The sequence below is a fragment of the Alternaria triticimaculans genome, assembly GCF_023758025.1.
Source record: "Alternaria triticimaculans strain BMP 0046 chromosome Unknown scaffold_4, whole genome shotgun sequence".
Lineage (NCBI taxonomy): Eukaryota > Fungi > Ascomycota > Dothideomycetes > Pleosporales > Pleosporaceae > Alternaria > Alternaria triticimaculans.
This window is the reverse complement of record NW_026055961.1, coordinates 573,913-587,467: the sequence shown is the minus strand read 5'-3', so window position 1 is coordinate 587,467 and position 13,555 is coordinate 573,913. Positions and strand designations below refer to the sequence as shown.

At 53.5% G+C, this 13,555-nt stretch overlaps 2 protein-coding genes across 2 annotated transcripts; both read right to left on the bottom strand.

Annotated features, from left to right (window-relative positions):
* Positions 1–3,793: 3,793 nt before the first annotated feature.
* Positions 3,794–7,220, bottom strand: J4E78_003782 (uncharacterized protein; the record flags this gene model as incomplete). Its single annotated transcript, XM_049364418.1, has 2 exons — positions 3,794–7,126; positions 7,215–7,220. 2 exons carry the CDS (start codon positions 7,218–7,220, stop codon positions 3,794–3,796), a joined length of 3,339 nt encoding a protein of 1,112 aa, XP_049223496.1.
* A 523-nt stretch (positions 7,221–7,743) lies between these two features.
* J4E78_003781 (uncharacterized protein) lies at positions 7,744–9,252 on the bottom strand (the record flags this gene model as incomplete). The annotated part of the gene is made up of 2 exons (XM_049364417.1): positions 7,744–7,875; positions 7,924–9,252. The coding sequence occupies 2 exons, from the start codon at positions 9,250–9,252 to the stop codon at positions 7,744–7,746; spliced, it is 1,461 nt and encodes a 486-aa protein (XP_049223495.1).
* Positions 9,253–13,555: the final 4,303 nt, after the last annotated feature.

Sequence of the window (13,555 nt, the reverse complement as noted above, 5' to 3'; positions counted from 1 at the left end):
CTTATCATTGGCTATGCGCATGAGGACATGTAGGTATGTGACCAGTAGTAAGAGTCCTCCTGAAGTCTGTTCACCGGAAAACCCCATCGCCAAGATGCTCACCAACGAGCGCTTTGCACTGCAATCTTTAGCGCCGAAGAGCAGTTTACACAAGGCTGATCTTGTGTGTGGTTGGATACTGCGCTTTCGGTGTCAGGCTGAGCTGACAACTGCACTGCAATTCCTAGCGCGGACGAACCGTCTTAAGCACTCCACACTACGCTTTTTGGGTGTGGAACAGCAGGGGTACGACCAATCGCGGATGTCCTATAAGTGGAGGAGGCTGAAAAATGTTGGTGGAGCTAACCTCTTCCTACTGACCGGGCACTGCAATCTCTAGCGTAGGAGAGCAGCTCGACGCACGCCAGCGTATTAGGGAGCATAGGCTACTATCCACATGCTAAGGAGCAGCTCAATTCAAGTTCTAATGTTGCGGCGAAGCATTGCACTCCAATTCCTAGCATGGAAGACTACCTAGATAGATAAAAGGGCATGGCTGAAAGTGAACAGAACTATATCACTCGATAAGAAGGAAGAATCAGGTACGAAGACACGCCATCCATGATGAATCCAGTCGTGTGTATGTCAAGTTATTCCTAGGGACGGTCTGAGGTGTGCACCATGATCTTGAGCGCAGCGGAAAGTAGATCGAACGATACGTGTGAGGTTGAATCTCAGTCTTGTGGGAGAAGAGGAAGAGAGGAGTACAGAAAAGAGTTTGCGGCCCAACGAGCCTGTGCGTGCACCGCAGCCCAAAGCCTGCACTGCAATTCTTAGCGCGGAAGAACAGATGATGGGCGAGGCTGAAAGGATAAGGCTGAAGGTTCAGCAGCCGTATTGCAGTGTAAATAACCTCTTGCTGGCAAGCTCAGACCAAATGTTGTAGCGTCGTGAGATTTGCTATGATCGATGGTTCCCTGCTTAGTCGTCCAATTGGGACGGCAATTTGGCAACGGTAGAATACGAACTGCATAAAGAACTAGTGCGTTGAGTGTGCCTACTACAAATCTCGTTGTTCCGAAGAGTGCAGTGCATGGCTTGTGGGTGATAGATGAAGAAGAGGCTTAGAAGGGTGAATGCCCTGTAATGTTTGATGTTAAAGGGTAAGCGGTCTTGAAGTAAAGCGGCATCTCGAGGGGCACTGTACAAAGATGCCCCTGGACGCAGGGGGTGTAAGGCCATTGCACTGCAATCTTTAGCGTGGACGAGCAGAGTTATGTGGCTGTGTGCATGCGAGCCTCGCGCCTGTATATACTAGGAAAGATAAAACCGAAGAGCCGAGGGTGCACTGCAATTCCGAGCGCCAACGGGCTGTAAGATGACAAAGCCGGTATGATGAGGCTGAAGATGTAGACAAAAAGTGATCGGCCAAGCCAGCTCTACTATCCAGGTATAACATCGACGCACACTTGTTCGGCTCCCGCTATACCTCTAATTTATATACATTTAGAGGAGAATGCGTTGATATGTTTATCCTGGTTGTAGAAGCGCTTTATCGGCAGCGTCCTTGGAAGTTTGTTACGATGTTCGACACTTTGTACTATCCGTATGGAGATGCTCATCCCAGTGGCTGGTCAGCAACGAGAAATGTCGGCAGGTTTTATGTGATCCTTCGCTTGGACAGTTTTGGCCCCATCCTTTTTGCACTGCAATTTTTAGCACGAAGAACAGTTGAACGAAACGTGCGAGGCTGGATCTCAGCCTTGTGAGGGAACTAGACGAGATAAGTAGGAGTAAGGGTGCGCAGTCCAGAACTCGCAACTAGGGACGCAGGCTGCTGATGATGCATATGCTATTGGCTGTGTTGTCGTCTAGATCCCGGCGTGAAGAAACATCCTACCCACTGTACTGCAACTCTTAGCGTAGGAGAGGGAGTAACCGACTGGACAGAGTGTCTGGACCATGCTCGGGTACATCCACCGCTATGACTGCACTGCAATCTCTAGCGTAGAAGCGCAGGTAGAAGTAAGGCTGAAGACGAGCCTTGCGCGATGGGACGGAAGATGTGCGTATGAGGAAGGGTGCGCAGCCTATGCTGGACTCAAGTCTACATCGTATCCGGTCATGCACTTTGCGGAGTGCACTGCAATTTCTAGCTTAGAAGACGAGGTAAGCGAAAGGGAGACCTGCATGGAGGACGATGGGTGCTGAGCGGCAGATGTGGGTGGGTGCATTGCAATCTCTAGCGCAGATGAGCAGCCAGAACGACGAGGCTGGCCCTCAGCCTTGTCATGCAACAACAGACAGCAAGGCAGATGGGCGCACGAAAGCGGCTGCTTGCAGAGTCTGGATTGGGGCCAAGATCTCAAGGCCTAGATAGGCAGTGCATTGGTAGATGCTGCACTGCAATCTCTAGTGCGGACGACCTGGTGTTGGGTTGGAAATCTTGGCAAGTTCAGACGACGAGGGCCTGTGGTAACTCTGCAGACGCCGTAATCGACGGCTTTTGATAACTTGCCTAATGTGGCTTGTACGTCAGACAACGCGCAACACCAACATCCAACCCCTCTGACAACCAGGTTCAGACGACAACGATGGTGGTAGTAGGAGAGTTGTGAAAGTTGCTGTGATCTACAGTCAATAGCGAACCTGCCTAATCGGGGCTGTAAATGTCCAGGTGGTGATGGATCGCAGGCGCGACATCTTGGTAGACAATATACACCTACTATCGACACCTTCACAAGCCTTCCCAATCCAGCTTTCCCTCATGTGCATACAGTCCCACCTGTCTCTGCTCCTAAGAAGAAGAAAAAAGTCTAACGACTTCGATCCAAGTCCTCCAGCACAACAAACTTCCCACCCGTACAAACTTCATCCAAATTACCCGATTAGGAAGGTTTGGCTCAACTGTAGATTACTGCGAGGTGTCTTCGTGCTCCTACGCGCCCTCGACGCCCTGCTCGACCTTGCCGTCGCCAACGCGAGGTTTGCCGTAACCGCCCTGGCTGCGCTGCTCGCCGGGATAGCTGTCGTCGCCGTGGTCGCGCAGGCCGCCAGCTTCGCGCAGTCCGCACAGTTTGCGAGGTCTGCCATGTTCGCGCGATTCGCTCAAGACGCGGCGTTCGCGAGATTCGCACACTTCGCGCCGTTCGCACTGGCAGGTCACAGCGCGCCCAGGTCGCCCAGCACGCCCAGGTCGCTCCCATCTCGCTCCCAGCGCGCCCAGTGCGCCCATGGGAGCTCACCGTCATCCACTCCTCTCTACAACTTACCCGATTGGGCAACACCCAAATCTCCACCGCGACCACCAACTCCCTTCTATCCACTATCTCAACCGCTCGGCGCTATAGCAATCCCATTCCTGTAAAGCTTGAGACTGTAGATGTCGCAAACAGTCAATAAATTCTGAGCAGCAGATGTACACAGAGTAGGAACGTAGACATGCGCGTGTGCGTTGGAAGGTAAGTAGGAGAGGGCGTACGGGGTAGTTGGAGTGTAGGAGAGTGAAACCGCTATCCACGGTTTTTTGACAAGTTACTTGATTAGGAAGGAGTTTGATGTGAGATGGGATGGAAAAAAATGTCGAGATGTGTAGATGTGATAAAGGTGTAGAGTATCATGGACATGTTCGAGGGGACAAGTGTGCGACGATGTGTGTATCTGAACACCACTATATATAGCACCTCAATCTCTGGTTTGAGTGAAGTATCGCAATGCTAACACAAACGCCATCATTCCTATGCGCCAACGATGCAGAACCAATTCGCTCTTCTTGAATACCAAAGAATATCGTGCGCCCGTTAGGTTCCGGACATCACTCCCCACTCCCACCTGCCCCATCAAAGTTACTGTGACTCCTCCTTAGCGGACTTCTCTTCTTCTTCCCCTGTCCTCCGCTCGCACCTCCATTGCCCAGTCCACCCCCATGCCCATTCCCACCACCGCCACCCTTCTTCTTCCTCTTCTTCCCCGGACTCCCTATACTCCCCGGCGAGCCCGGCGACCGTGGCGAGTCAAGCGAACCTCTTGACACCAACTCTTCCGCTTTTCCTGGTCCTTGGGTATTTCCCTGCTGCCCGGCTTCCTCCGCCTTCAGTAAGTCCATCGCACGATCAACCTCTTCCCAACTCGGTCTACTATCCCTGGTTCCATTCGGCGTCGCAGGTCCCGATTGCGTTTCTAGGACTTGAATCCGGGCGGCTTGGTCTTCCGCTGTTGATACTGCCGACGTAGGTGTTGGAGGGATATTTTCTTTTCTATCATCGTGTTCTGGGTTGTCTTCTTGGTCATTATGGACACCGTTTACGCGGATAGGTGAACTTGATATGTCTTCGTCTTGATGGTCGCCGTTTCTGTGTATGGTAGAATGAATGGTAGGTGTCGTGGGCGTAGGTGGACTATACTCGATCTGCACCGGACTTCTCAGACCATCGGTTTCGGCATCTGACAGATTGTGTTGACCGCCGCCGTCGCTATCGTTGTGGTGGTGGTCACTGAGGTGTGCAGACGCGTCGCTCTTCCACATGTTGCGGAAAGTGCGGCGTTGTCTCGCCATGCCTGAGGTATCCGGCGGGCTCCTTGGAGGTGAAGACTCAAAGAAACTGGTGTACCTGTTGCCTAGCTGCTGTACGATTGGTACATCGGCTGTAGATCCGAGAGTGCCTGATCTGACGAAGAGAACCAGACCCAGGCAGAGAAGTAGAAGGGTGGATTGCACGACGGCCATTCTCTTCTGCCAGACAAGTTCGTCCGCCATGAGGCTGAGACGAGTGCCTATCTCGCCGATCTCGGACTGCTGACGCTCTTTCATACTTTCTATCTCGATGACTGTGCTCTGCCACAGCTGGTCGTACATGTTGCGGAAGCTCTTGAGTTCTAGCATGACCGTACTATTAAGATGGTCCAGGAACTTCTCTGTCTTTGCTAGTTGCCTCTTTTCCACTTTCACAAACGCATCTCGAAGCGCCCGGGATTGCTCTTCGATGTATTGTAGTGAAAGCGTGCTGTTAGCTTCGAGGTACTGGAGACGCTTGTGGATTGACTTGAAGAATGATTCTTGCGTTGAGGGTGCGGGTGCGTTTGGCTGTGTAGAGGACCCTCGTCCTTGTGATGGTGGGTTTGCAATTGTGCTGTTGTTCGATGCCTTGGCTGCTGGACTGCCCGAAGAGGAGCCTGCGGTGTTCGCAGTTTGTGTTGCAGCGCTGTCAAATCGGGACGAAGAGCTTGAAGGGTTGATCGTTGAAGCTTCAGAAGTAGGGCTCTGAGCCTGCGGGATGGAATCTGTCGGGCTAGGCGAAGGAACATCCAGTGACTTCGTGTCCCCACTAGCTGTACTGTTATCGCTGGTGACTTCGTGATTGCTTGTCACCGACGGAGATGAGATGAACGTCGAACTCGACACAGGCTGATGCTGTGGATCATCAATCGCTGGCTCTGCTACGGCAGTAGGCGACGGAGGACTTCCGTATGGCACATCATTAGGAAGCGAGTCAGACTTGACGTCCGGAGAGATGTCTCGCTGAGCAACGTCGCTCGCCGCTGAGTCCTCCGAATTGATGCTGAGATCCTTCACCGCTTCGATCGGTATCTCCTCTGGCGGTAAGGGCCCACTATCCTCAGCCGCCTTCTTGACCTCAACGCCCTCCGCCTCTAGATTCTCGTCATCCTCAATACCTCTTGCCTCCTCCTCTTCTTGCCTAAACTGCTCCATCATCGTCGTACCATGGACGCGCAAAACGCTAAGTGGGCAATAGTACTCATTCCCAAACTGAGTCAGAAACTCCACGCGCAAGTATCGTGCCCAAATCTGCGGCTCAGTAATGAGAAAAGGCTGAATGTCTCTCGAATTCCTTGCCTCGAATGTGCCCAGCGTGCGCCACTTCTCCATCTTCACAGGATAGCGATCTGACACGCTTACCCTGAAATGACGGAACATGGAGGAGAAGAACTCGTAGTTAGCGAGGACGATGGTGTCCACGAGAATGTCGTCACAGAGCTCTACTATGAGGAACTTGTTGTCTGCGGAACATATGTTCAGCATGTAGCTGTCCTTGTTCTCCACTAGGATGGAAGACGAGCTCTTCGCCTGCTTGTTGGTCTTCAACACTGTAGCTGCACAGTCGAATGAGGCGTAGTTGAAGCGCTCCTTGCACGTTTTGCCCGCATCTTTGCTGAGGGCGAATGAGTTTGGTGCGACTTTGCCCTCTCCACCAGCAGCTTTTGAGGTATCAGCGCTCTGTTTGCCGTGCTGGAAGTTGTTCGCTATGTCCTCGTCGTCCGGTGACCCAAAGCCACTGAAGTCGATAGATATCTCGCCCTCGTCGCCGAGCGAGTCTAGGGCGTTGACGTTTACGGGTCGTCGCCGTGCGGCTTGGTCTGTGCCTGCTGCCCGTCCTTGTCCGACGTTTTCTGGCGATTGACCGACCTTGGCCAGGTTCCTCTTCTTCCACTCGTCAAAAGAGAGGAAGTTGGCGTTGTCGAATGGCGAGTCTGCCTCCAAGTCAAGCTCCGGCTCTGCGCTCGCTGTGTCGCTGCTGGATGCAGTTGAGGTTGCGCCAGTCTCATCGGCCTTGGTGGCTACTGGGGTTGCGCCCTTGTCTCCTGCAATGCCCTCTATTCCTCCGTCTAAACCAGGTATTGGAGTCTGTAGACCAGCTAGAGCTCCTTCCTCAGCGCCTGTGCCATTGGTCGCTCCTGCCTCGGCGGGCGCCGACCAGCTCGTCTTTGCGCATTGCTGCGGGAGCGTATGCGTGATATAGTTTATGGTGCGGTACGGACACGTGTTTTGACTCGAGGTGTATCTCCGGACGGACGATGGTGACAGCGACGAGGAGGACGTGGACGATGGCGCGGGGGCAGAGGTATGCTGCGTCGTGGCACCTGAGTGTGCAGTAGCGCTCGATTCGACGGTAGGCGTCTCATTCGCTGCCTCAGCGAGGGTGGACGCGGGTGCGCTGCATAGCAGCAGGAAGAGAGCCCAATTACGGAGCGGAGTGCCAGTCGTGAGCATTGCTTGGTTGCATTTCTTCGAGCCGCCCAGTGAAGTCGAGGAGGAACATGGGGTAGGCCAGGAGGAGCTGGGGTTGCAGGCGCGGCGTGAACAGGCGTTCGCGTTCCTCAAGACACGTTTGATTGTTTCACCGCTTGCCTAGTGAATGGCTGCGGCGCCTCCAACCTTGGAATGTTTAAGCGATGACGTTGCCAAGAGATAGAGACATCCGCCATACTTGACTCACGTCCATCACATGCCATCTGGAATGTTTGCATCTGCATGTCACTCTGCACGTCATGTTTTAAGGTTGCTCAGATGTGTAAATGCATGGTAGACGTATGCAGGGTCATGACTGATAGCGTGGCACGCTGCACGCTCATATACAAGATGCGTGCTTTTCGTATAGAATTTCATGAAGCTGCTCTACCCTATGCAGCCGCAGTACCCATTAACAAGCGAGCGAAGGTCTACACCCAAACCGTACAGTCCGCCACCATCGCTCTGCAACGTCATACGCCATCATCTAGTACTCGTGTGTATCGTTATGGTGATCCGTTGATGCCGAGAGGAGAAAACGCCATACGAGAGTGCAACAAGCTGCCGATGCCCAAAATCTCGCTATGCTGTGGCATCGGGCGTAAAGGGGGTATGTCCAAAATAAGAAATCCAAGTCAAGAAACGAACGCAAACATCCAGACAAATGGCTCAAGATCCGTGTCGTGTGAGCGAGGACGAAGGCTAAGAATATGGAGGTCCAGCCGTAATCAAGGGGCCTAGAAGCCTTCGTTGCCTGCACGGCAGACCTTGGCCTCGGAAACCCATTCAGAAGCGAGCACTTGGTGCGCAGTCAGGCGGCGGGCAGGTATAGGATCGAGGATTGAGTAGATGACATTACGACATTGTCGCTGGGGGTTGTTAGTAGAGTCCCATGGATAGTACAGATCAAGACTCACTCTTCGCAAAACCTCAATGGGTCGATAACCCTCCTCCTCTTTCCGGTCCTCTAGGTAGCGGTCGAAGAACTCGTCTTCGCCCTTTTGAGCCACACGCCAAAGGTGGCGCCCGGTCCTCATGGCCATGTAGATGATACCGCAGGCCCACACATCGACAGCACGGGGGTCGAATTCCTTGTCCACGTACTCCTCGGGTGCAATGTAGGGGGCCGAGCCGCAGAGACCGGCTGTCATGTGTGCCTCTTTCTCCCAGGCCATACGGAAGCACTCGCCGTTGCCAAAGTCTGTGATTTTGATCGACCCGTGGGTGGTGAGGAGCAGGTTCTCGGGCTTCAGATCCCGATGCGCGACACCCATCTCGTGCATGTACTCTACACCGCGCATCAGCTGCTTGAAGAAGCAGTCTGCCTCGGCCACCTCGAGCTGGCCAGCTGCGAGGACGAGTGTGTACAGATCACCCCCAGAGCAGTATTCCATAACCTCGCAGTATGTGCCCTTTTCGTCCTGGAGCAGGTCGAGCGTGGTGATGACGTTGGGATGTTGCATCGAAGAGGATATGCAGAATTCGGATGTGAGGCGCTTCTGGTACCGCTTGGCCGACTCGCCTGGTCTTTGCTTGAACTCCTTGACAGCGTAGAGCTGCTCTCGTTTCGAGTCCTTGGGGTCCTGCTTGTGTGCGACGCGGACGATACCAAAGGCACCGCGCCCGACGACCTCCTGGCACTTGCCGTACTTCTGGACCAGCGTCTGCGGGAGGGCGTTGACGGCGTTCTTCTGCTCGGCGAGCTTCTCCTTCTCGTTGCGCATGACGTCGACCCAATTTGACATGAGACTGAGCGGCTGGTCCTCGGCATTGTCGCCCTTCTTCTTGCCGAGCATCAGACTCTGGAACATGTCGGACAGCTTCTCCTGGCGCTTGGCGACCTTGAGGACGTGCTCGTGGGAGCCGTCGTCGTTGAGCCAGAAGCGCTTGTAGGGCGCGCCGGGCCCCTCCTTCCGCGTGACGGAGCCCTGGCGCACAGGCTGGGGGCGGCCGTTGGGCGAGGTGCCGTTGGTGGCCTTGACGTCGCCGTTCTTGTCCATGTGGGCGGTCTTTATGCCCATCATGCTGCTGAGGCGCGACGTCATGGTGGGCTTCTTGGGCTTGAGCAGCGCTTCGGCGGCGGCTTGCACGCTGCTGGCGCCAGACTGGTTGACGACGGGCTGGGGGAGGACGACGGTGGTGTCGGGCTGCGAGTGCACTGAAGAGGCCGTCGAGGCGGAGGCGGACGGCGAGCCCGCAGATTTGAGCGCCGTGCTGGGTGGGTTGTTGGTCGTGGGAGCCGCCATGTTCCCTGCTTTTCGTCTCTCGCTGGCCGGCGCGGCTAGGAAGTGGTGTGGGTCTTTTCTATGGGGAATATGGGTTTGGAGACGCAGGTGTCTCGCGGGCAAAAAGCCCAGGTGCTGTTATTGTACGGCGGTCAAAACGGCGTATCTGCGTCGGCGGGTGGTGGTGGAGATGAGGTTCGGAAGGCGCGCGTGGGGCGATTTGTAGTGCAAAAACACGGTGACTGTGAAGGAGTCGTCGCCAGGCGCGAGCGGGCAGGTCGGGCAGGCGCGCGCAGTGTGAAAGGCGTGGGCGGGCTGACAAACGCCGTCGCGGTGAGGTCTGGGGCGGCTTCAAATTGCGCCCACCACGGGATCCGGAGCCACAGCAGAGTGGCTGTGCACGCGTGCCGAGCAAATGCGGATCAGCGGCAGATGATGTCGTGGGCTGGGCGGGCGAGGGCTGCGTGGCCGGTATCCGCGATGGGCAGCACGACAGCGAGCGCGGCGGGCTTGGGGACTAGGAATCTCGGAATGTCCTCACGAGGCCTGACGTCTAATATTCAACTAATATTCAGGTGTGCGAGGGGTAACCCATGGGTCAGTGTGCACTGCCTCGAAGCCGTGTACGTCTTGACGCAACAGGCCTGGCTTGCGCGATTTTCATCTTCTTCATGTACGCCAGTCGTCGCAGTGGACCGCTGCAATCTCACAAGTGTGCGGGCCATCGGCGAAGAAGCCTTGTCCTAGCAATGTCAAGAAACGGCACATGCTTAGCTGTCTTTATTGTCTCTACTAAACAATGCTGGATTTAATAACTGCTTCAATAATAAAATCCATCCCCTCACTGAATAGCCATGAGCTCATGCAGAGCTATACAGTGGAGCGTTGCCAGCTTGCCTTCCTGCTTCCACTCGCTGACGTAGGGCTACCATCAAATTCATCCTGAGACACATTCCCAATCCGGAGCATGACATCTTCCCACTACCATCTGACTGGTTTCTGCTCCCACCAAGCACTGTGACGCACCACCAGGGCCCCTTCCATGATCCCGTTTGTCACCATTTCTCCATTCCCGAGGTCCGCCGAAACATGCGCCGGCAAATACTATCGTCGAGCCCAAGCTAATTCCATCAAGCGCTGCTGCACCTCGGTCCTGTCCCGCACAGCTTCACAAATGCTTGGTCAGCCACTCTTGACACTGGTCAATGAGGAGAGGTCATCTCATGCAGCAATTTCCAAAGACTGCGCGAATTACAGAGCCTGAAAACCTTTGTTTACATCCTCCAACTATTATTTACAGTTCCGCGATACACAAGGAGAGGGGCACTTCCTCAAACCTTGTGCCCCGCATTGCAGCCATGCAGCAACCTGAGATGGCGCCCCTCATCGTCTCCTCCCCACCACTCCCAATCCACTTCACCATGCACACCGCAACTCGCTACACCAGCCCCATGCATCGCAACACTCCTGGTACCCTCTCCCGACCACTAACAAATACCGCAGCTGCCGCTCCAAGTCAAAGGGCGAGCTGTCGTGCAGCAACCTCGCTGCATCCTGCAAGCCATTATGCACCAACGGCTACAGCTGCTCCATCCTCGCACTGACCTCTTATTGCCCTCTACGACGGAAGGAACCATTCACTCGGATCTACACAATACAAGGTTGCATCTAGCCAGACCCCTCCTTATTGGTCGCGGCGTATACTCTGGAGTCGTCTCAACTGCCCTTCCTAGAGGCCACGCTACGCGGATTACCGCGCACTCGTCATTTCTCTGCCGTAATCTTGGGCTGCGGTTGGCATGCGCGTGATCGACTTCGTAACGTGTCTTGTTGTTCCTTCGCCCTGCAGTCTCAGGCACACTGCTCGGAACAATAATGCGCTCAAATCGACCTTCGTGGCAATGATCGGGCCAAGATCTTCGCCCCATGCTGAGCGCTCAACGGTCAGCAAGCACCAGTTGGCACTTCACCCGCTGCCGTCAGGTAACACACGACCAGGCTCCTATGTGGATTGACTCGGCCCGGGTAAGCGGGCGATTTGCAGTCGCGTTCCTGACTTGCTGCGCGACTCGAAACGACATCTGCTGCTCGTGGCGGCTGAACTCACTGTGATTGGCTAATTCACCCCAGAGGATAGACTTTACACACGCGACGCAAGTACCCGCACGTTCGTTGGATGCTTGTTCATCACACTGACCGTGACTTACGCGAATTTCGGATCCGGCTGTACGGGTAGTGCCCTGCCATAGGGCCGGTACCTCGAGGGCGATGGATTGCTCCACGTGCCGTGGCTGGTGGTAGAGACAACGACCACGTTTGGCAGAAAGCGATCGACAATCATGGAGGTCGGTGAAGAAGCAAACAACACAGCTTTTGACGTATTCTCATCGTTTCACGGTTCGATTGCAATTATCAACACACCCATGGCGTATTTTGGTTATACCTTCCGTGCTATTCCAGTCTGACGAGCATCATAAACAGCGTTTAGAGGCGTCGATCAAATGCGGCGAGTTTATTCCATTGTCATTATACCCGCCGCTATCACGAAGAAAGTACTGCTTCATTGGATTGCTGTGGAGTTTGCCCTCGTGACAGCAAAAACTCCATGTTTCGTATCGTTCAAGTTCTTTGACTAACTTCAAAAGACCTCATGGAAGCACTATGTGCAGCCACTTCACTTCTGGCGTCATCTGACACAGCGATACTCTACACATGGCCGGCGCTTGCACAGCTTCGAGGTTAGCGTAGAATCTCGTAGTTATAAATCTGGCGTCTTCCACTTCACATCTTCCATATACTTCTCTCAGCCGTCGAGAACTCCAAAAATCAACAGAGATGAAACATGTCTTTCCCTGGCTGAGCGTCTCACAAACTTCCACTTTTTCCAAAAGTTTACCGGGTTCGCCCGATGTCTTGTCTGTTTCGAAAAATTGAAAAGTCCACTGGCCATGGGCAGTTTCGAGTATTTTGAGACTCGTTTACTATCATTGAATAGCCTTGTATCCTCCAAACCAAATTTGCATATTGGTCGCTATATGTCTTTCCCTGGTTGCACTTCCGCAGCCCTGGCTTCAAAATAAAACGTGTTGGCCACTATCCATGGGCGTTTGGAAATACAAAAAGACAGATAATGTGACCCGCTCTCGCTCGTCTTGTGACATATATAAACTTACCACTTGGGCGCGTATTCCTCATCGATACTTACTTCTCCATTCACCAAAACAGACATCCGAGTTCATGATGTCTGTTTTCTCGAAAAATCTCTCTTGGAATGACCAATGTCTGTGCTTCTAAGAGATTTCGAAGCAAAGCAAATGTTGCTTCTACTTCTAAAAGAGCTATTTTCTACATACATAGGTGGCTCGCAACATCCCGCGACATACGTCGATACACTGCGTCGGAAAGCATTACTTCTTATCATCACACACTTGACTCTCTACCAAAAGTCAGATCCTTTCGCCATATGTTGGTGCCCGCAGAAAATATGTACGATCCTAGCGATGTCCTTCTCTCTTTCCAAAACATATCAAGTCAGAAATCCATGGGTCGCCTTTCCGCTTTTCTAACGCATATAAACACGCCGGGGCTTGCGGATCACTTCTGCTTATCACCACTCGTTCTTACAGTCCTACTAAAACATACGGCGAGCCCCGACATGTCTGTGCCTTTACAAAACGGTCAGAGAAACGTGACATGTTTTCCGCTTTTCCACAAAATTCGGGCTTGGGGGTCATGAACTTCTCCTCGGCATGGCGAACGCTATAAAACCACTTCTCCAGTACTCTTCTTCCTGCCTCAACACACATTGCGTCTTTCTTCAAAAGCCGTGAGACGTCGGAACATGTCTGCAGTTGCTGAAACACGCGTCATTCTCGACCATGTCCTCCGCTCTTCTGAAAAAGGGCAGCGCCCATTATCATGGACTGCTGGTCTAGTTCCACAATCCTTATAAAGCTGCGGTCTCAGCAACCTGCTTTCTTCATTAACGCACACGCCGTGTCTTATCAAAATGGACGGCGTTTCTCTGCATGCCTGCAGCATTTCAAAATCCCCACTCAATATGGTCATGTTCTTCGCTTTTCCGAAATCGCCGCAGGTGCATACAATGCGTCGGTCGGTCGGTTCCTTGCTACGCCAACACCTATCGTTCTCGGTTATCAAAACACAGACATCACCAGACTATGTCTGTGTCGCTAAAGATTCGGCACTTTTGTAGGATGAATCTCTTCTCCAAAAGCCTATGAAAACCCTGCATGTGGCGCTCTTCTGGCCATGCTGGACTTCCCTATAAAGCCACGGCCTCGCATGATACTTTCTTCTTCAA